General features: G+C 44.4%; 1 protein-coding gene across 1 annotated transcript in view; it reads left to right on the top strand.

Moving 5' to 3' along the window:
- The window catches only part of LOC138267267 (macrophage mannose receptor 1-like), a 186603-nt gene that overhangs the window by 53604 nt on the left and 108913 nt on the right, over window positions 1–24086 (top strand). Inside the window, exon 6 of the mRNA XM_069216125.1 lies at window positions 4074–4458. Coding sequence (XP_069072226.1) covers window positions 4074–4458 — 385 coding nt within the window. The remainder of the gene's footprint in view (window positions 1–4073; window positions 4459–24086) is intronic.

Here is a 24086-nt window from a genome sequence, read left to right as displayed (position 1 = left end):
TTTTAGAGGCTTGGGGGGGGGGGACTGCATGCCTCCCCCCTTGCATGCACATTTCGGCCTCAGGAGTTGGTTCCCCTGGTACTTTAATGGCTTGGGGTGGGGGGGCCATGCAGCACCTCTGCCCCTTTTTTCATCATTATGGGCAGAGCAGGTGGGCTCCCCTAGGCCTTTAATGGTTCTGGAAAGGGGGTGACACAGCCCCCTCCCCTTTATAAATACAGCTCCAGGGGTGGGTTCCCCAGGGCATGAACTTAAAAATTGCAGCCCTTCCGCCATATTTATTTTCAATCATGTGGGAGTCCTGCAGTATCGCAGCATTTTTCACGGATTGTTTTTGCACCCAGGGTAGTCCCTCCTGGTCCCCGTTATGGTGCCTAGGGTTAAAGGTATCCCTAGCCTGCCCCCTTTTAACTGTTTTTCGTTTTTTACTTCAGGACAGGGTACTAAGTCCCTCAGTCCCGAAATGACTGCTAACAACATTTCTCTCATGTTGCTGGCAGCCAATCAGAACGCTCGCTCCTGCGGGAGTCTGACTTCTGTGGAAGCAAAATGGCCCAGGGCAAATAAAGCTCCCTACACTAATCTGAAACGACCAGATATACAATTACATTTGACTCTTGATTTTGTAAAAACTACTGAAGGGATTTAGACCAATTCACAAAATGCGCAATCTGGGGACCAGTAGCTATCTTCCTGCCAAGTGTGGTGTAATTCCGTTCAGCAGTTTTTATGGTAGCCCATCCTAAAGAAGTCCATGGAAAATGCATGGGGATTTTGCATTTTCAGACTCCCCCTTTTTTCTCGGCTCCCACTTGAAATGCCCACACTGGTCAAAAGTAGTCCCTTTTTGCAAAATTTTGTGGAGATTTGTCAAACAGTGGCAAAGTTATTAGCAACACAAAAAATTATTTTCCTAACTATAACTACCTCTACCGCCAAGTTTTTTATATATATATATATATATATATATATATATATATATAACATAGAAATTGAGCTGTTATAGTTAGTTATGTCAGGTGACTATAACCTTTGACCTAAGTTAACTATAACTCACGCCCTCTCCGGGCACTGCTAATTACCCCATGAATTACAGCACTCATGAGATCCTTTATAACATCATTGATAATATCACTGTAAAATTTGCTGTAAAATTTTTCATACAAACACTATGCAAGTGTTCAGGCTCCAGTTATAATTGCTTAGGGCACCAGTTATAGTTACCTGACATAACTCTAACTATAACAGCTGAATTTCTTTGTTTTTTAGTGCGAGTAAATTTAGAACCTAACTATAACGTCTCTGTAACCTTTGTTTTTTTCAGTGAATTTTTATGTTTTTTTTATGCTAATTCCTAACTATAACAGCCCTGTAACCTTTGTTTTCTTCAGGTAATTTCGATAGTTTTTTTTAACCCAGCGGGCCTCTATCCTGACCCCTTATTTAACTTTTCACTGCTATTTTTCCCCCGCAGAGCCAATAAACAAAATGGCAGCCGCAACTTTTCACTAAGATTGTGACCAGCTAATCAGGCCTTTCTTCGGCTTGCTGATTTGCAATGATATCTATATATCTTTTTCATTTAATTTCTCTAAAACTACTGAAAGCATGTACACCAAGTCACAAAAAGTACGTTGTCTGGACCAAGAGCTAGCTTTCTGCTAAATTTGGTGTCATTCCTGTCCGGTGGTTCTGGCTGTTGTCGTGTCAAAATCCTTTCTGGCTTAGAGTGCTGCAATCATTATACGAAAGAGGAAGCAGGGAACTCTGGGTAGTTCCCAAGTTTAGGTGTAGATCAGCTCATTTAGATGGAGAATTCTACAACACCACTGACACCCTGAATCTGCTCTCCTCAAGTATCTGTTTTTCCTAGCTGAGCTGTTAAGCACAGGATAAGCACAGTGAAATTCATGCATATATATATATATATATATATATGTGTGTATTACCTACTGGCGGTTGCCATTAGGTAGTTATAGTTAGGACCATGTTTCCATAGAAATGGCATCTTTTGACTAACCTATATCTTTGGCACCGTTTGACGAATCATAACGACATTTTCCCAAAAAAGTGTTGTGCTGATTCTTGTTGCGCATGGAAAGTTTCGGGGTGATCCATCAAGCAGGGGCCGAGAAAAAGGGGGCTAAAAAAATGTTGCGTTTCCCACGTTAATTTCCATAGCATTCTTTAAACACCAGTACAGTCCGAACCACTGGACGAAATTACACCACATTTGACAGAAAACTAGCTGTTGGTACGCAGATAACACTTTCGCTTATTTGGAGTAAATCCGTTCAGTAGTTTTTGAGAAATTTTGGAAAATTCAAATTTGTATATCTCTTGCTGCGAAGTATTCATGAACAAAGACAAACTTGTGCAGGGAAATGCACAGCTCTGATTGGCTGCCAACACTTCAAACCAGGAAGTGTTGGCAGCCATCTTGGGACTCGGATCAACATGGTTTCCCAAAGGTGATCCACACGGGCCTGACCCTTGTTAGATATGAGGCTATCTACATGAAATGCATTTCCATAGTTAAATCAAATTGTATTAATCTCCATATGTGCAGTTATAATGAAAATCTGTTATACCTGGGGCCTCCTTGGACCTTTGTTGGACACCTATGAAAGACCTATTGTTTGAAGAAGGAACATTATGTACATGATGTTAGTTTTATCCCTTGGTCCATCCGCAGCAGAACCCATCCTTCCCTGCTCTTCGATGTGCACTATTCAGATTGTTATCATCCAATACATCTGCCTTCAAACCATTTGCGTACAATATTCATGTCTCCCAATTCCACCTGGGTAACCTAGTGATGCGTTTTATTGTTATTGTATGGTTATTAGAGCTCGTGAGGAGGTGTTGTTTGTATAATCAGTTATTGTTACAGTTCTGCAGAGTTTGTGGTCTGGATCTGCCTGTCTTGTTTTGACTACAAATCTGATAAACTTGTTCCACCAAGGAGAAAAAAAAAATACACTAATGGTGCATGTAACAAAGTTTAGTGGGTGTGTTTCTTTATCATGTGTTGACATAGCACACATTTTACGGAAAAGCAAAACAGCTAAAATCAATAGAATGCTTAGAATTGGAAATAACTTTAAAAATATTAATTGTGCACGGATAGCTTCAGCATCTTAGATACATTAGTTAGAGGAAGGAACATTTAACCAAACACATCACATTCCCTATAAAACGTATATTTGGTTCCTTTTTCCTACTGGATTTTTTTGATTCCATCATGTCTAACATTTAGAGGCCAATTGATGTGGCTGTATTGTGTTATGTTGAGCTGGTTATCATTCATGTGTTACATATGGTGTCAGAAGTGGGATATGTAGATAATGGCTATAGGTGTGTAATGAATCTTAGAAGTAACTATATATTTTATTGTTTAATTTCCTTTTTTGTGGCATACCAGCACAGCCATTCAAATGAGAAAATGCCTACCCAGATGTATCAACAAGTGACATATTTATTCCTGATATATTTAACTGACAGAGGGTTGTATGAAGGTTTCCCAAATGCCAGCCCCAGACACTGGCATAATGCAACACAATCAGGGCTCTTGGAAACTCCCATCACTTGCAGAACTGCCAAGCAGTCAGATCACCACACAGGCCGACCCCCATGAAATGACAGGGCAGGCTTCACTACTGGGCAGAAGAGGTAGACCTTACACCCCAGCAAGCATATATAAATGACCAGATAAAATCTGAATTTTAGATAAATCAAAAGTGTGTGCTAGTCACAGCCATCTGTATTTAAAAAAAGGGAATTTTCAGCTGCGTGATGTTAAACCCCTGATTTTGTAAAATTAATACTAAATACCTTCTGTACTTTAGCTTGCTAGGCAAAAAAGGCCCTTCTTGTTATTTTATGGGTCAACCAGACTGAGTGGAAGGTGTGTGTATTTCCATTTCCCCTCACCATTTAACCCTGTTGCTGGGTAACAGTCAAGCATCATCTGAAATCTAATAATGACTGAAGACTGGACTGAGTGAATGTTTCTCTTTTGCCTGTCTGTGTTGTGAGTATCAGTGACTGATCAGCAGTCTCTTTCTTTTTAGGAAACTGCTCGTCCTGCAACCTCCATCTCATCAGGGAGCGGATGTCGTGGAGTGAGGCACGCAATCATTGCATTTCGAAATACACCAACCTTGCCAGTATTCCCGTATCAGACATCCAATGGGCAATCTCCAAGCTTCTCATGTATCCAGACTCAGCCCCGGGGGCCTGGATCGGGCTGCGCCGGAGCCGAGTCTGGGGGTACTGGTACTGGGTGGATGAAGAGCCATTGAACTTCAACTACTGGGGCAAAGGAGAGCCAAATAATCCGCCCTTTGAAAGATGTGGGATGGTCTCCAGATCACCAGGAAAGAACTTCACTTGGGAGGATGAATGTTGTGGAGTCAGATTACCCTTCATCTGTTATTCCAAGAGGAACAATACAGTGTAATAAGAGCTTAAGCAACAGAGGAGAACATTGTAGGAGTATTAGTTGTCAGTGGCAATCTCATGGTAGTTTTCGTTCACATCCTTTGGGGTGGAATACACATTTTTCTAAGAAAAATAAAATATGTTTTCCCTTAAAATCTTTGTTTTAACTTCTACTCCATTGTCCTATCACTTCCTTTCTCTTTCAGGTGTATTTTAAGTTTCTTGGAAGTATCCTAAAAATTATGCAATTGCTCAAACATTTAGCAGATCCTTTATAGCATCAATGCTGCAAAAGGAAAGGTCTTCCGTTCTTCTTGGAGGAGAGGAAGTATGACTGCTTGCCTCTGGTATTTGTGTACCATTAACCTGAAAGAAAGTTAGCAGAGCACTGTACAGGTTCAAAGTCAAGGATACGAACGTTGTTTGTAGGTGTGTGGTATCTTTGTAGCACAAAGTTAGCTAACAAAAGGAATGGAAAAGGGCGAAGGAAAATGTAACCATTTACTTTACCTTGAATGTTAATACTAAATTAGATTGAAAAATAAATTGGGGTTAAATTTGACACAAGGTAAACCAATAATTTTAGCATTATGGTTTTTTTTCAAAACAAAGAGTACATTCCCTTTAAAATGTGGAAAATTAAAACAACTGACAAAAACTTTTAGTGATTTTCTTACTGCATTTTGGTGCATTATTTAGCTCAGTAGGGGGCGTTTTTTAAATTGGTGGACAAGGGTTTGGCAGTGATAGTGATGGAGTCATTCACTTCATCACTGGCACCTCTGCCTCCCAAATTATCAAATGAGTGCAAACGCCAGATGTCATTTATTAAAGCATTGCCAGAAACCGCTGTGTGTATATTGAAATAAACCTTTCAAGTCAGCTGCATTGTCACACCCAGACCTGAAAAGATAACTTTGTGTGGTTTCGTTGGAAGATACAGGATGTTAGGAACTGATCTGAATCTAAACTGGAGTGGCCTGCACCTAGATGGAGAGACAGGTCAGAGGATGGGGGAGTGCAAGTCCCATCTACTTTCTTCATTCTCTTTCATGGGGTGTGGGATGCCAGAGTCAAACCTGTTAGCCTCTGAGACCGGACCACTAGCTTTCAATGACCACACAGTATGAAGTGGGGGCATGTGGGGTCTGGCCCTCGCTCTATTTGTCCTGCCCCCTAAATGCCCCACCGTCTCTGCTGCTGAATGTGATAGGAGGCTGCACGGAAAAACAGACACTGCACATTTCTACACACATTAATTTGTCCAAATACATGATTAAAATGTCTAAATATGGCTTTGTATGTAGATAGATAGATAGATAGATAGATAGATAGATAGATAGATAGATAGATAGATAGATAGATAGACCTCTGTAGTTGGCTCAGCACGTTTATCTGTGGCCAAGGTGTGACACTGTTAAAATTCAGTTCTAGAGACGCTACTGTTGCCACCTAGGGTTTAATTGCAAAGAGTCAACTTAATAGTGCAAAAGTTTAAAGAAATATTCTAGTACAGTGGTTCCCAACCTTTTGACTTCTGTGGACCCCCACTTTATCATTGCTGGAACCCAGGATCCCCCACTGAATCCTTATTGGAATCTAGAGAGCCTCCCAGTGAGTCATTACTGAAAGCTGGGGACCTACTCTGTTAATTTTATATAATTTTCTAAGCAGTTACGGACCCCCTGAGGGGGCTTCGCGAACCCCCAGGGGTCCCGAACCACAGGTTGGGAACCACTCTTCTAGTATATATATATATATATATATATATATATATATATATATATATATATGCACACATGTCAAAAAAGATTTAGATATGAACGTGACTTTTAAATTCGCCGCAGAGGTCCGAATCCCTCCAGTGGTCATCATTAAGCACAATATTAAGGTGATAAAACTAAACTAAACTTAAACAAATGTAACTTGTGAAAAAGGACAGAGCTTCATTGAGGTTATTCAGGTTTCCTAGTAGATGGATGTCACTGAATTATTTGCAGACATTTGACATATTTTTCAAGAGGGGATTTGGGGATTCTAGAAGGGGTGATTACAGAGAATGTGGGAGCATTACGTTCTTTGCCCTCTGCATTGAACTCAAAATGTCTCTATTCCCATTTCTGAACCCCAGTGCGAAATGATAAGGAGAGCTCCAGTGCCTTTCACTAAAGGCACATATTTGTTTATTTTCTGGAGACTGGAAAATTATCTCCATTAGCCCCAAAACTGGAGATCCGAGAGAGGTGTGTAAACAGTTGAAGTGGGATGACCCATTGCCCCATGCCATATGCTGTGGTAAGCGAAATCAAAATGTGAATGACAGTACAACAGACCAACTGAAAGCAAGCATTGGCAAAGCTAATAGTTTTCACTTATGTGAGAGCTATTGCCAATCTCTTTTAGCCTTTTAGATGGTGTTCAGTAGCATGGCTGCTGTTCAGCATGGCTAAATGTTAGAGGTGTGGCAGAGAGTAAAGCTGTGAAGGGGAGAATGGTGGAGAGGACAGAGGAGTAGAGTGACTTAGGACATTCTGCCATACAGTAGAGTGGCATAGAGTGGAGTGAACTAGAGTGGTGTAGATTGGCATAGAACAGACTGGCATAGAGTGGGGGTGGAGTGCAGGGTCATCTTATAGATTTTGGGATCACTGGGCCGAACATATTTTGGAGGGCCCTGATAAGAATATCGTTTGAATTTAATATCAAATTTCAACTCTTTCATACCCACTTAGGCCAGTTCACTGGCCGTGCCTCGATAGGGCCACTGGCCCAAACAAAAACATTGGACCTACGTTTCAAAGATTTAGACTTATTAACTTGCACAAATTGTGCATCTCCAATATGCAGTTTCCCTATCTGAATTCTTGACTAAGTTGGAAGGACTACAATTTAAAAGAACACATTGAATTACAGGAACTACAACCAGAGTGTGTCAAACATAGAAGACAGATTTAAAAATCAGTAAACTTAAAAATAAGGTAGGCCTTAGGTAGCCCATAGGGCAGGGTGCTATGTAGGTAAAAGGCAGGACATGAACATGTGTGTTCTATATGTCCTGGTAGTGTAAAACTCCTAAATTCGTTTTACACTGCTGTGAGTCCTGCTCCCTTCGTAGGATAGCATCAGGGCTAACCTCATATACTGTTTGAATGGTAGATTCTGATCTGAAAGGAGTAACAAGGTCATATTTAGAATCGCCAGATTGGTTATACCAAATCCTGCTGACTGTTGAAGTTCGATTTAATATTGCTATTCTAGAAATGCCACTTTTAGAAAGTGAGCATTTCTCTTCACTGAAATCCTTCTGTGTCTTACAATCCACATCTGGCTGGGTTACTTGACAGCTCCCTTGTGCGTTTCACTCAGACAACCCCAAACACAGGATGCTCAGTCACACCTGCACACATCTGCATACTGAATGGGTCTTGCTGGGCTGGGAGGGTGGAGGGCCTGACACTTACATGTCAAAGGACAGTGGCCTGCTCTCACACAATGGACTGGCAAACCCCCTTCTGGGACCCTGGCAGACAGGATGAAACTGAACGGGGACCTTGTGCATTTTTAAGCCTCTCTTTAAAGTCTCCCTCACTTCAAAGGCACATTTGGGTATTTAAACACGGCCTCTGACCCTACCACCTCAGACACTTCTGGACAAGATACCACTGGAGAAGAAACCCTGAACCAGAACCTGTAACCTGCCAAGAGGAACTGTCTGGCTGCCCAAAGGACTCACCTGACTGCTTTCCTGCAAAGGACTGCTGCCCTGCTGCCTTGCTGTCCTCTGGCTCTGAGAAGTGCTCTCCAAGGGCTTGGATAGAGCTTGCCTTTTGTTCCTTGAAGTCTCAGGACCAAAAAGACTTGATCTCTGCAAAGGACTCCTTGTGCGGCGAAAACTGATGGACAGCCTGCAAGAAATGACGCACAGCCTGCATCACGGTGAGAAAATCATTGCACGCCAAACCGGATCGATGCAGCCTGGCTCCTGAGTAGGAGATCGATGCAGCGCTAGCGTTGCAACCGGAACTTCGAAGCATGGCCCACTGGATCGACGCACAGCCGACCCGGAATGATGCAGCCCGACTTCCTGAGAGGAATCGACGCAGCGCCTGCTGTGCGGCAGAAATTTTCATGCATCGCCCACCGGATCGACGCAGCCCCTGTGACTTTGTCTCGCACGCCCAGGATTTCAACGCATCATCCCTGGGCGTCCAAAAACCCCGCAACTCTAAGAGGATCCCAGTGTATGGGCCGGAAATCGACGCAAAGCCTGCCCTGCGTGAAAACTCCTGACACATTGTCTGTGTGTGCTGTAACAATCGACACACACCTCCCCGTTTTCCATGCATCTCCTCCTCTGCGATCCATTGCGGAGAATTTGAACACAAACAAGGTACTTTGTGGTTGCAAGAGATATTTGTTGCTTTTTAAAGACTAAAGACTTATTTTATCATTTCCTAAGTGATATCTCAAAGGGTATGTGACCGGGCCGCCCCGGGCAACAGCGGGGAACCGGCAGAAACGGAACCGCTACGGCCGCGTTCCCAGGTTCCCCTGGAAACGCGTCCGCAACGAGGCCAGCGTCCTGAGGTTGCCTCGGCAACCTCCGGTGACGAGGAGGCTCCGGATTGGCCACCAGGCGGCCAAAAGACGGAAGCTCCGGTCGAGAGGAGGAGAGCCGGGAAGGAAGAGAGGAAGGAGAACGACGGCGGCGGCGGCGAACCGAAGGAGGAAGAGAGAGACGGCGACAAGGACATCGGAGGAGGACCCCAGTGGCCTGGAAGCGGCGGAACCCGAACCCAGAGGAACAGCGCCCGACCGGAAGCAGGGGAGACCAGCCCAGACCGACGAGAGGACCTCCACAGAGCCAGCCACGACCCTGGAGGGTCGTGGCTCTACAAGGTACGGTCCTTCTGGACAAACCGAGGGGCACAATAAAAGGGGAGAAACGCTGGGGAAGGGAGGAAGGCAGGGTGAGGGGAGGGAGGAGAGAAGGGCACTTTAGAGAGCACCGGGAGAGCACAAAAGGGTAAAGTACGGAATATACACAAGCCCTGAAGTCCTCACTGGCACCTATATCACACATAAAACCCCCCCCCCTCCTTAAACCTTTTCCCAGTAAAACATATAAGTAGAAGACGTGGTATAAGGCGTCCGTTCCACTCACCAGCGGTATGTGTTCCCTTTTTCTTATATGTCACATCCGGGACCTGACGAGGACGATCCGGTACGCCACCTAGAGAAAAGGAAGAAAAGGGACACAGATTAGAAGGAAGATATTCACCACTCCAGAGAAGAAACTGGCGCTAAACGTCGTACTGACTTTTCATCAGTTCTTATTTCAAATTACTAATAAATACTTACCTCAAAAACCCAAATTTACCTCTCCTGAGTGTCTATACTGTGGGGACTGTCTACAGTGGTGTCAGAAGTGGGATCTTGTTTCTAATCCCTCTCCATAAAACAGTCCAGACAGTATACACAATGAGTGAGAGTCCATCGTTAGAGACCGTGATTAAGCAACTAGCGGAAGGGCAAAGACACTTACAACTAGTATGGGAGGCCCAACAGAGAGAGGCCAAAGAAGACCGAGAAACCTTACAATCTGCGCTGAAGAGCCAGGCGACCATACTGGCGAACAACCAGTTAGTCCATGAAAGTGCGATGAAAAAACTAACGGAGACTATCGCCGCTAGTAAGGTACATCCGAATGTACCTAGTTCCGTATTACAGAAGTATCAGGAGGGAGAGGATCCGGAATCCTTTTTCACCAACTTTGAACGGGTAGCCTCCTCCGCCCTATGGCCAGAAGATAAATGGGGACAATATGTGGCCCCCCTGCTCACCGGTCTCTTACAATCAGCATATCAAGCCGCTAACCCAGGTGGTGTCAACCCCTATCAAGACATAAAAACAAGTATACTAGAAAGGGTGGGTCACGACACAGAATATTACAGGATGAGATTTCGTAAAGTCAAATGGGGCACCAACGAAGACCCTAGAACCTTTTATTTTCGTGTGAAGGATCTAGCATTAAAATGGTTAGGCCATATTGGAGATAGTCGGGAGGAAGTCATCAAAACCATTATACTGGAACAATATCTAGATGGTCTACCTCCATCCACAAAACACTGGATAAGACAACACCCAAAAGTGGATACTGAGACGGCCATCGATCTGGCCTGTGCTTTTCATCGATCCACCGATGTCAGAAACTGTCCCACGCGAAGTATCATTAAACCAGTTCTACCGTCCCCAAAGACCTTTGTAAAAAGTCCACCCGACTATCTAGTACCACGTAGGATTCCTGAAGGCCCGCCTACCATGGGACCCCAATGTTATAGTTGTGGTGAATGGGGACACATCGCACGTATGTGTCCCCAGAAACAAGAAATGGGAGAACCCATGGAGATAGGGATGACAAGGCGAAGGGTGTTATGTACTGGGAAGGGCGCCCTAAAATTTAAAATGATGATACAAGTGGACGGGAAAAGTGTATATGCCCTGGTTGACTCCGGCTGCAGCCAATCAGTAATTAGGAAAGACTTGATAAATAATGATATAGAAGAGAAACAATGGGTATCTATATGTTGCATACACGGGGACAAGGCCCAGTATCCTATACAGGTACTCCAGATCAGGTGGGGACCCTATCAGGACTTCCTCCCAGTGGGGATAATGCCCCGGTTAATCGAGGAATGCATCAATGAGACAGGGAAGGATTGGGATCAAAAGTTACCCCTAGTGTTGTACGCCATACGGACACATGAGCAAGCATCCACGGGGCATAGCCCCTTTGAGTTGGTCTTCGGACGCCAACCTCGGTCCCTTTTAGACATGGCGGTAGAATCCTGGGAGGCCGAGGCTGAGGAAGCAGGGACTCCTTTGTTAGAATATGCGGAAAAATTGAGGAACCACCTACACAGCTTATGGACCGACGTACACGCAAACCTGGAACAGGCCCAACAAACACAAAAGTCCTATTATGACAAAGGAAGTAAACTACGGGTTTTCCAACCCGAGGACCAGGTCCTAATAATGAGACCCACCTCCGACCATAAACTCCTGGCCAAATGGCAGGGCCCATATCGAGTAATCAAAGCAGTTTCCCCTGTCACCTACCTTATCGAAATATCCTCCCGTCCAATAAAAACACAAATATATCATGTAAACCTGCTAAAAAAATGGGAGACCCCCGCACAACCTGAACGTTCCGTAGAAATGGGTCAGTTTGTGTGTCCCGACAAGACCCTAGATATCGAGTTCTACCCTACCAACCCCGATACTGAAAGTACCCTACCCATAGTAGACGATATTTTACCTGAAGGGCAAAAGCAACAAGCCCTTAAGGTTTTAAAACAATGGCAACCACTCTTTTCAGAGAAACCAGGAAAGACGTTTTTAATTCACCATAATATACGCACAAGCTCCGGGCAGATCACCAGAGAACGCCCGTATCGTATTCCAGAAGCTAGAAAACACATAATCGAAGAAGAAATCAAAACAATGTTATCCCTAGGGGTCATCGAACCGTCCACTAGTCCCTGGTGTTCACCGGTTGTCCTAGTACCGAAGCCTGATGGTAGCGTCAGGTTTTGCATAGATTTCCGCAAACTGAACTCAAACTCCCTATTCAACACCTATCCCATCCCTAGGGTGGACGATGTTCTCGAAAAACTAGGGAAAGCAAAATACATGTCTACTATCGACCTAACTAAAGGGTATTGGCAGATTCCCTTAGCTCCTCCAGATAGAGAAAAAACAGCTTTTTCTACCCAGTCCGGGTTATATCAATTCACAGTACTGCCTTTTGGGCTTCATGGAGCCCCTGCAACCTTTCAGAGGTTGATGGATAGGATTCTAAAACCCTATCCTGCATTCTCCGCTGCGTATCTAGATGATGTAGTCGTATTTAGTGAAACATGGGAGGACCACTTAATACACCTACAGAGAATATTCCAAGCCCTTCAAACTGCTGGTTTGACGGCCAATCCCAAGAAATGTGTGATAGGTAAAACCGACATCTCCTATTTGGGATATCGGATTAATCAGGGTACACTACAACCTCAAAATGGGAAGGTGGATGCCATTTTACATGCCCCTCTTCCACACACGAAAAAGGAATTACGCTCCTTTTTAGGATTAGTGGGCTATTATCGGCGCTTCATTCCACATTACTCCACCTTAGCAGCACCTCTTACGGACCTACTCACTAAACGATATCCCAATCGACTTTTGCCTTTTTCGGAGACGCAAAACGCGAGTTTTGAACAGTTGAGAGTTTCCTTAACCTCCGATCCCATCCTGCACTGCCCAGATTTTACGAAGCCGTTTCACCTCTACACTGACGCATCGGATGTTGGGCTTGGAGGGGTTCTGACTCAGCCAGATAGCGAGGGGCTTGACCATCCGGTGGTCTACATCAGTAGAAAACTGTTTTCCCGGGAACGTAACTATCCAATTATAGAGAGAGAGTGCTTGGCTATCAAGTGGGCCATTGACTGTTTGCAGTACTATCTCCTAGGGCGGCCGTTTATACTATTCACGGATCACGCTCCTCTTACGTGGCTGGCTGCGCATAAAGATTCTAACTCCAGGATACTGCGATGGTTCCTTGAACTGCAACCATTCTCCTTTCAGGTTCGGCACGTCCCTGGATCTCACCAGGCCCCCGCTGATTATCTGTCCCGATTTCCTCTGTCTTCGCCTGTCCTGGAACAGGACAGTTCTTGGGGAAGGGTGTGTGACCGGGCCGCCCCGGGCAACAGCGGGGAACCGGCAGAAACGGAACCGCTACGGCCGCGTTCCCAGGTTCCCCTGGAAACGCGTCCGCAACGAGGCCAGCGTCCTGAGGTTGCCTCGGCAACCTCCGGTGACGAGGAGGCTCCGGATTGGCCACCAGGCGGCCAAAAGACGGAAGCTCCGGTCGAGAGGAGGAGAGCCGGGAAGGAAGAGAGGAAGGAGAACGACGGCGGCGGCGGCGAACCGAAGGAGGAAGAGAGAGACGGCGACAAGGACATCGGAGGAGGACCCCAGTGGCCTGGAAGCGGCGGAACCCGAACCCAGAGGAACAGCGCCCGACCGGAAGCAGGGGAGACCAGCCCAGACCGACGAGAGGACCTCCACAGAGCCAGCCACGACCCTGGAGGGTCGTGGCTCTACAAGGTACGGTCCTTCTGGACAAACCGAGGGGCACAATAAAAGGGGAGAAACGCTGGGGAAGGGAGGAAGGCAGGGTGAGGGGAGGGAGGAGAGAAGGGCACTTTAGAGAGCACCGGGAGAGCACAAAAGGGTAAAATACGGAATATACACAAGCCCTGAAGTCCTCACTGGCACCTATATCACACATAAACCCCCCCCCCTCCTTAAACCTTTTCCCAGTAAAACATATAAGTAGAAGACGTGGTATAAGGCGTCCGTTCCACTCACCAGCGGTATGTGTTCCCTTTTTCTTATATGTCACATCCGGGACCTGACGAGGACGATCCGGTACGCCACCTAGAGAAAAGGAAGAAAAGGGACACAGATTAGAAGGAAGATATTCACCACTCCAGAGAAGAAACTGGCGCTAAACGTCGTACTGACTTTTCATCAGTTCTTATTTCAAATTACTAATAAATACTTACCTCAAAAACCCAAATTTACCTCTCCTGAGTGTCTATACTGTGGGGACTGTCTACAGGGTACTTATTGGAACTTGATCATTTTGACCTGCATTTAACCAGATAAATATTATATATTTTTCTAACACTGTGTGGTGTATTTTTGTGGTGCTATACTGTGTATTGCATGATTTATTGCACCAATACTTTACACATTGCCTTCTAGGTTAAGCCTGACTGCTCAGTGCCAAGCTACCAGGGGGTGGGGGACACAGCATAATTTGGAATGTGTGTGACTTGCCCTGACTAGAGTGAGGGTCCTTGCTTGGACAGGGAGTAAGTAACCTGACGGCCAACCAAAGACCCCATTTCTAACAGCTAACCCTCTAATAACACAGATCTTAGAGACTCAGTCCTCAGGCAGCTTGGCACTCTCATGATTACAATAACTTTACATGCTCAAGCATCTGAAAACAAAGCTGTCTCACTGGTTACCCACATTATGCATGATCAGCAATTGAGAGCAATGCTAACCCCTGTGTTAAATAAAAAAAATCTTTCTGGTTCAGGTATCAGACACATAACATGCGCCTTAGGTTACATAACTCTCACCAGCTAAACCATCAAACAAGAGTACATCTTATGCACATCCCACCAGATCAGTTTTCTTACAGCTAAAGTATGTCAGGGTAAACATTTTTTGCAGTTTGCAGTCTCAAAGTGAAAGAGAACAACTACCCTGAGCAGATATTACATGGGTACATATCACACAGGATATATAAACATCTATAAAGTTATCTTTAAGTACTAATGAGGGAAACATCTAGCTAGTGGGGAGATGTATACAGCGCTCTGAAGACTGGATCATTGGAAACTATTATGGATGTCAAGATTGGAAGCCAATAACAAATTTCCTTCTGCATCCGATCCATTTCAATAACCCAAAAAAAGTGAAAGAAGCAAAAAAGTAAGTTTCCAGTATGTTTCAAGTAGCTTCAAGGGGATACACACCCGGAACATTTAAGCATTGGTGGAATGCTGAGCACTAAACCTTTCTGAAAGGGGCACATTAACAGCAGCAGTGAATGCCCGCCTGTCTGCGAAAGAGAACAGTCACATTAGAGACAACAGCAAAGCTAGCATCCGCCTTGGACAGTCCAGGTAGCAGTGGTGCAAACAAAACTCACAAAAGTAACAGGCAGCAACAACCCGGGTTTCCGTCAGGAACCAAAAAGCATCACCAGAGAAAGTGTATCTCAGACACAGAACTGACCATCCAAAGGAAGGATTACAACACGGGCAACACACCCTTGAGGGCAGCAGCACATGTCCCTGAAACAAGGAAGATGGATCAAGATTTAGGCTTCCCTCACACAGAAGAGGCAGAGGAAGGTGCAGCCCTCACTCTCACAGGCACAGTATCGGTAGCGGCACTGTAAACTGTCCACACACACACACACACACCCACACCCATACACATACACACCTCCCTCCCACACACACCCATCCACCCCCCACACACCTACACACACACCCACACCCCACACGCACACACACAGCCACACCAACACCCACACCCCCACACCCCCACCCACCCACACACCCCCCCACACCCCCACACTCCCCTCCCACACACACACACACACACAGCCACACCCATCTACACACATACCCACACATACACACACATGCACACACTCTCTCTCTCTCTCTGACATGCATCAAACAAGCTTCCCTCACAAAAAAGACATAGGCTCAGCACATAAAGCAGAACAGGTGCACACTGCACTTGAAAGTGGAATGTGGACCCTGAACAGGACTGAATGTGTTTGGCTTTCTTGTAGGAATATATATATTGAAAAAGTGACCTTGTAGAGGAAGCTGCTCTCAGGAGGCTTTTGTAATGGTAGAGGAGATACGCCTGCTTTATTAATGTTAAAATGTGAAATGTGCCACCCATTACATGTACAAGCTTTTATATATAACACTCAGAATATGTGCTTCAGCAGACAGTCCAGTGCTGTGTTTTTTTCAATACTGTGATGCAGCAGCAGCTCACTAGTGTTCTAGAAAACAATTAGTACGACCCCCTCTTCCACTTCTTATAAGGGAAGCACTGTTTCAAACTATTCAAAAAGTTTTTATGGCTGTTGCATGCCTTTAAAAAACATAGCACAACATTTCTCTGTGCAATTTCTCTAAGAAACTCCCACACATCCCCCTTACTAAATTACTAAAAATTACATGAAAAGAACATGGCATTTAAACAATCAGCCTTTAATAATCATTCAAAGTCATTAAGGCAGGTTTCTGCCACCGGCTCAGGCAGACAGATGAGAAGGCTATCAGACCCCCACTGAAAGACTAGGGCTGTGGGTCAGTGTCCACTTTGCCCATACCTTAAAACCTTGCTGGTGGAATGGCATAGAGTGGTGTAGAGTGGCTTATAGTGGCATGGAGTAAAGTAAAGTAAATTAGGGTAGAGTAGAGTGGTGTGGAGTAGCATAGAGTGGTGTGGAGTGGCATAGAGTGGTGTGGAGTGGCACAGAGTGGTGTAGAGTGGCATTGAGTGGAGATGCGTAGAGTGGAATGGAAAGGTGTGTGGAATGGTGTAGAGTAGAGATGCATAGAGTAGAGTGGTGTGGCATGGAGTGGAAATAGTGTATTAGTGTAGAGTCACATAGACTGGAGTAGCATGGAGTGAAGTGGTGTTGAATGGAGTGACATAGAGTGGCAAAGAGTTAGTGTAGAGGGGCTTTATCATGTAGACCATATGGCCTGACTCCATTTTCCCAACCTACGGCTCCAGTTTGTCTTAGGCTATTCGGACAATGGCGACCTTTTACTTCACAGAATCTAAAATATGGTGGTCGTTACATTCCTGGGGAAAGTACTACGTCACATCCTTTTGACTGATAATTGTATCATATTCTTTGACCTTAATATACAAACGACGTCCTATTCCCCCCAGAAGAGACACATAAGAGATGTTGTATCCTCCCAGCAGTGATATAAATACAAGTTTATTGTGCGACTGCATTCTGATACAGGCGCCTTTTCGAAGGTCAAATAACAGCTACAGCCCAATCAGTGTAGTCTGTATTGATGCTTTCTTTTGCTTTTTAGTACATGTGTCCAATGCATAAGATTATTTCAATTCATTCATCGGGACAATAAGAATGGTCTATTTACTATAAAAACCCTCCACTGTGCTTGGGTTCCATCTGGAAGGTGGTCAAGAGTTCGGGCTGGTGTGTCAGACACTGGGGCTGCTCACCATTAATGATCCTTGTGCATGTTCACCTACAGAAACCACATTACGACTTTTACTCAGTGAAGGTAGACAGGTTTAATCATCTTCTCAGCTCTCCACCATGGTTGTTTCCGACACTGGCAGTGCTGATCAGAGGACCTCACTAAACCATCCAATTAATAGCAACGATGGGTGGTTGCAAAGGGCAGGGGCCATACTGGGTGCCCGGGTTCTGCAGTGATGTTGTTTCCCCACATGACATTCCTTGAAACATGGACCAAAGACTCTAACACATGCACAAATTGGATGGGAAATTAAAATCCTGTGGCACAATTAAGATGAGGGCCAGCATGCCCGGGCTGAGGTGGGATTCTGTTGCGGCCTTGCGTTGGCCACACCACTGTCCTGTCTCACTCCGTCAGTCAGGAGGGTGGAGTATGAACCTGTGAGATAGTGCCCAAAAGATGATTAACTGTGCCTGGGGTGGGCAAAGTCAGAGGAAACTTTGACGGAAGTCTATAGCACTTCTGACTTGCAAATCAGTCATCTGACTTGGGTATAGGGGTTAAGAGGCTAATCAAACCATCTAGTAGCTGGTTCCCACAGACATTTCAATCAAGTTAGCTGGTGCTCAGAAGCCCCAGTTTTATCTGGTAAATTGAGTGAGGTTTTAGGGCTGAAACGATCTCAGCTTATTCTCAAATCTTAAATGGGTTAGAAGCCCAGGTTACAGGTGTGGAGCTGGGCATCAAATGTATAGTTGGCCACTTTTTGTAAGCAGAACTCGAGCTACTGGATTAACTGAATGCCGGTTTAAGGGGCCCGATGATGAAACTCCAGAAATGTGTTGGTTGGTAGAGAGTGGAATCGGCTAAGGAGTGTGTAACAACTCACCTGCCAAATCAACTAGCCCTGAATATGGATGGCGCTGGAGCGTCGGGCCCATACCTAGCCATCACCATTGCTGTAAGCCACTGGGACTAAGTCGCAGCGAGTAGGAGGATCAATATGGTGCACAGGGAAGCCCTAGAAGCCACTACACATGATGGTAATTGTGGTAGGAGCAAATACACAAATGAGAATGTTGAAGGCTGGAGTGGAGGTGGATGTCATATGAACAACAGTTGAACATGGGTCAGTTGGTCCTGAGAGATGGGCAAACACTGTTAAAAAAGGGACAGGCAATGCCCTTGGCCGATTGAAATGGTGTTACGTTCTGATCCCCAAGCCTGGCTATTGGCACCCTTGTGACATCCAGTTTGGTAACACAAACATTCTCAGAGAGTTCTCTTTTCCTTGCGAAGGGCAGGGCACCATGGAATGGGTTAATCCCGAGAGAGGAGCCCGAGTCTTGGAAAGTGCTGTGGTTCTGGCAACATTTGGTTAGCTCATGCTAGTCCTTAAAAATCTAGGGAAGATGGTGTAAATCTCACACCAGTTCGTAGCCATATCACTAGGTCTCCAAGGTGAAAAATCTCTGGGATGTTGGAACAATGTAGGTAAGGGATGTCAGCAAGTCAGATCTGCAATTTCAGGATAAGGATTGGCTCTAAGGGCTGGGTCAGCCTGGCTGGGGTGCAAAGGCAGAGCTGGGCAAATGCAAAAGGGGGGACAAAGCCTCACCCTCCAGGGCAGAGGAGACTCTGGATGCCAGCTGGGCCCTTCCTGTGGAGAGCTGCAGCTTTGTGTTGGAAAAAAATCACCAGTGAAGTTTCACTTTCAAGGCCAATCCAGCCAAAGGACACGTATGGGTGTGTCAATTCATTGAACTGTGTCGTTACCCATACAGGCCAAATTTAAATTTCACTCAGCCCTAATTATATGCTCACATGCTTATATGCTGTATATAAAAAATAATTATCTATTTACTTACAACATAAAAATACCTCCTGATCTTGTTTAATGTACAACAATAGTTATAAATAATATAAAACAATTGCCTATTTTATTGCCTTTACCTGCTAGAGCAGTGGTTCCCAACCTGTGATCCTGGGACCCCGGGGGCTCTGCGAAGCCTCCTCAGGGGGTCCACAACTGCTTAGAAATTTGAATAATATTAACAGTTTAGGTTCCCAGGTTTTAGTAATGGCTCAGTGGGGGGTCCCGGGATTCAAATAATGATTCACTGGGTGTCCCTGGGTTCGAGTAATGATCAAGTGGGGGTCCATAGAATTCAAAAGGTTGGGAACCACTGTGCTAGACTATATAACGTTAACCTTCTTGCGTTTGTGTTTACTCTACAAAAAGTCTCTTCTTTTTTGCTTTGTAGAAGTATGTGCAGTGTTACCCTGGTAAGATACTCACCTTCTTACCTAGTATATAAAAATACTCGCCTTCTACCTGTCAAGAACTGAAGCACCCCCAAGGCTGATGGGTCAACAGACAAACCATGGCAAATCTCTCCAGCAGTAAAGAAGTTCTTTCTGGAAGCGGCAATCCTGGGGTGATGTGCCCCAGATTTCCTAAAGGGTACATCATAAACAGTAGAAACACAAATTCTGGGACATCTTCATGGTAGGGTATGTGCGAGAAGGTGCCTCGAACCCACAAAGAGTTCATGGACTTGTTTTAAGTTAACTGGTAGCTGTAAGACAATTAATCCCTCGAGCTTGACCTAAACAAGAAAAAAATCTGCATTTAATTCTTCTTCTCACAGTCCTCAACAAAGGACAAACCAACCCAAAGAGTCTTTCTGACTCGTCCCTCTCTGAGTTGTCCCGAGGCAGGGTGCCTAACACTGCGCAGTGTGGGTGTAGATCAGTGCTTAATTTGTATTTGTTGTTTCCGGTGCTGAGCACCAGCACATATTTTTGAGGGCCGGGGCTTATTCTTCTGCCTCAAGCATTTACTGTGAGCAAAAGACACATATGGGAAAGATGGAGGAATGGAAAAATGAAAACGCATCACAAAGGGAGAAATTAAAAAGCTGCAAGAGTGAGATGAATGGGCAGAGAGTGGCTGTAAATGGATTGAAGAGGCCCGAGATGGCTTCAGGGTTATGCTGCCTCAGTATTCCGTGTTGGCACATTTAATTGCAGCAGCCGTGTGTTTAAGAGGAGGGCTTTGGGCATTGGCACGTTTTTATTTACAAATTAAGCACTGGTGTAGTGTGTGTAGAGAGTGCCCCAGTCTAAGTCAGGCCCTGCTGCCTTGTAAATACTGACGTCTATTGCAATTAAAAATGTCAGTGTCTGTTCCTTTACAAGAACAACAGTGGGTTGTCAGAGGAAAGAAAGTATCAGCACACAGAAGAAGAGAGTGTTACAACAGATACAATGTTTTTGTCTATTTCTTTAAAGAGGTCAAGAAAAGAACATTCTGGATTTTTTTTTTAAAAAGAAAAAGCGGTGTTCTGTTTTCCGGGAATTCTTAGGTAGCGACATTGTTGCATTTGAAGTAAGCCCAAAGGGAAAGTCCCAGCAAACTTGCCCAGAAAGAATACCTGAACAGAGGAGGCCCTACCACCTGGTCAACATTTGCAGAAATCATACATCTCTATTAAGGAAATTAGGGGCATATTGTTCAAAAGGTGCAGCTTGGAAGACAACAACCACATTTGAGGGGTCTCTACGGTTGACAAAGAGCACCTTAAAAAGGCCATCCAGTGCAGACTAAAAACAGCTGTCTTTACGTAGTTCTGAATTGCTACCAATGGTCATCAATAGGTATTCAAGAATGTTCCTTTTTTGTCTGTCGCCCCCTTCAGTTTTGTGGCATCAATTACCTCATTGCCCATTTAAGCTAAAGCCATGCATCCACTGAGGGTCATTGCAGCTGTGCTTTTAATGGGGAAGTGCGCTGCCTTCTTGAGGACTCACGCACCATTCTCACAGCAGCATTCTGGAAATGCTGAACCTACAATATTTTGGGAGACTCAAGCAAACGCATTTCCAATAGTCTATGTGTGATGAGATACCTAGCACTGGAAGATGCAGGCAGCAGAGGATGCCTTCCCTTACAATTTTTTATTTTTTTACTTTTTCTTTTTAAATTTGATTTGTTTATTTATATTAAGTGAAAAAAATGCACATACAATTCGTCGCAATTTGCATTGTTGAGAAAAACCTTTGAACGTTTTAAAACAAAACAATGGCATCTTGCTCTTTAGAATGACTGTTTGGCCGATAGACTGTCTTTTGCAATGTTGACAATGGGATAACAAAGTACAGTATACTAAAATGTAAGCTACCATTTCTTCCTTTACAATCAAAAGTAGGCCCTAAATTTTAAATTCACAACTACTTTTCAGGCAGTGTGCAGCAAGGTTACCATAATGCAAGCATGAAAACTGGTCCTACTTCGTGTCCTGGGACAATGGTCCTAACCCTTTGGGGCTACCTTTAGTATCACCCTCAAACTCAAAGGCAGGTGGCAAGAGCTAGGCCTGGGCAAAGTTTTATTTAGGCTGGAGTAATTTCAGTAATTACTCATTACTATTGTGATGTGAAATCACTGAAAGCTTGAGGAATTAAAAGTAATTTGGGGCACAAATCCTACCGCAAGAGCACAGGAACAACAAACTAAGAGGGAGTGAGCTTCTGCCGGCTACTGCTGTTCCTATCTTGTAGCATTTAGTCATATTTTCTTGCGCAGAATGGGTCTTCTGGACCATTTTGGTCGCAAGGGTGCATTTTGCAGTAAGGAAATGGCACCAAATGCTGAATTTAACTTCTAACACCATTATGCACAATTAGAAGTAATTTTGCGGTAATTATGTTAGAGAGAATCACGCCGGTTACACCCATCCCTAACAAGAGCCTTTGACTTAAAATGGCCTGCAAACATGTGGGAAAAGCACTGCTTGCTTGTAGTGCACTGCAGCATTTATGTGGATTGGTAATACTACAATGCCGCACATTTCGTCAGCACTGGTATCAGAAAGAAACTTTCCCATTGACACTGTGACTAAATCTGATTCACAGTAGTAGAATTGTGGTAGCTACCAGTCCTTTACTGTGGCAAAGCTGGTATGCTAAGTGCTGTCTGTATCTCGTGAGCTTGCTTTGGGTGCTATAAATGTTAATGGCTAGTATTGCCAACAACACAGCCAGTGTGTCAATGACCCTAGTGCAAGGAAGAAATGGGTCCCTGGCTGCTGCTTGAATTGTACATTACAGCCATAGTCATGGTTCAGAGGGCCCATCAGGCCTCTGAGCCTCATTTCCACTGCACCTGTTGCAACAATGGAATCTATGCCACTGAGTATCACAATAGCAGCTGCTTAAACACAATCATAGATCCCATACCTATTTGTGTGGCTTGGTGTGAATGCAACTCTGATCTCTAGTACCACAAAAAAAGAGATTTTAATTAATTATGACATTAATCACTGGCACGTAAAGCCCCACTAGCAGACACCCACACACTGGTGGTTGCAACCAACATTTTAGCAACCTCAAAACTTTGCAAACTATTGTCCAAGAACGTGAGTAAGTGACTTGTTCACTTAAAGAGACAATCAATAAATCAAGAGCGTACTCAGATGTGAGGGGTTTATGGAGTCCTGTTTTTAATGTGTATTGTGGAATTTATGATTGATGTTGAAGAAAGCAAAACTATAGTTCCCAGAATGTAAACGGAATACAAAACAAGAGGAGCTTTACAAAGATTTAATAGGGAACAAATGTAGATCTCTTAGCCAGTGAGGAACTCAATCCTAAGCTGAACTTTACTGCAACAGCAGATTGGTATCTCAAAGGGAGCAGATGAATGTTGTGAGAGCAAAGTAAACAACTAAACATAGTAACCATAAACAGGCCCATGGTGAAGAGCCGAGGCTTGAGATGCGTATGGGCTTGGAATGGAAATACATAAAGACCAATGGATATATTAAGACTTATATCACGAATCCTCTGTTCAAAGAAGAAACTTAAGTTAATGAGCAGCAATGAATGATGAACCAAAGGAAAGTTAATGCAGATATTTACGCCTTACAAATAAATGATAATATTGTGTGCACAGATTGTTGTTGATTTTCCAGCTCAACAGTTTTTAGGATACTTTCCTGCAAGTTAATATTTAGGTGCTGCGGTTAACATGGAAATGAGGCTCAATGGTTCTTGGTGGTTGTTTTGGATTTGCTTCTTGGTAGTTCTTATGGTGTGCTTTGTCGTGGTTATTTTAGGTGTGCTTCTTGGTGGTTCTTTTGGGTGTGCTTCTTGGTGGTTCTTTTTGGTATGCTTTGTGGTGGTTCTTTTGGGTGTGTTTCTCTGTGGTTCTTTTGGTGTGCTTTGTGGTGGTTCTTTTGGTGTGCTTTATGGAGGTTATTTTGGGTGTGCTTTGTGGCGGGTCTTTTGGGTGTGCTTTGTGGTGGTTCTTTTGGGTGTGCTTTGTGGTGGTTCTTTTGGGTGTACTTCATGGTGGTTCTTTTGGGTGTGTTTCTCTGTGGTTCTTTTGGTGTGCTTCGAAGTGTTTTTTTTGGTGTGCTTTGTCGTGGTTCTTTTGGGTGTGCTTCTTGGTTGTTCTTTTGGGTGTGCTTCATGGTGGTTATTTTGGATGTGCTTCTTGGTGGTTGTTTTGGGTGTGCTTCGTGGTGGTTGTTTTGGGTGTGCTTCATGGTGGTTATTTTGGGTGTGCATCATGATGGTTATTTTGTGTGTGCTTCTTGGTGGTTCTTTTGGGTGTGCTTCTTTGTGGTACTTATGGGTGTGCTTGTTGGGTGTGCTTCTTGGTGCTTCTTTTGGGTGTGCTTCCTGGTGGTTATTTTGGAAGCAGATATGAACGTCATGATAATACAGTCAGTGTGGGGTTCCAGATTATCAGGGCTTCTTTTCCTAGTAGACTGTACCTAA

This window comes from Pleurodeles waltl, chromosome 12 (assembly GCF_031143425.1).
Source record: "Pleurodeles waltl isolate 20211129_DDA chromosome 12, aPleWal1.hap1.20221129, whole genome shotgun sequence".
In the NCBI taxonomy this organism is placed as follows: Eukaryota; Metazoa; Chordata; class Amphibia; order Caudata; family Salamandridae; genus Pleurodeles; species Pleurodeles waltl.
The sequence above is the reverse complement of the archived record's forward strand: the minus strand, read 5'-3'. Positions and strand labels throughout refer to the sequence as shown.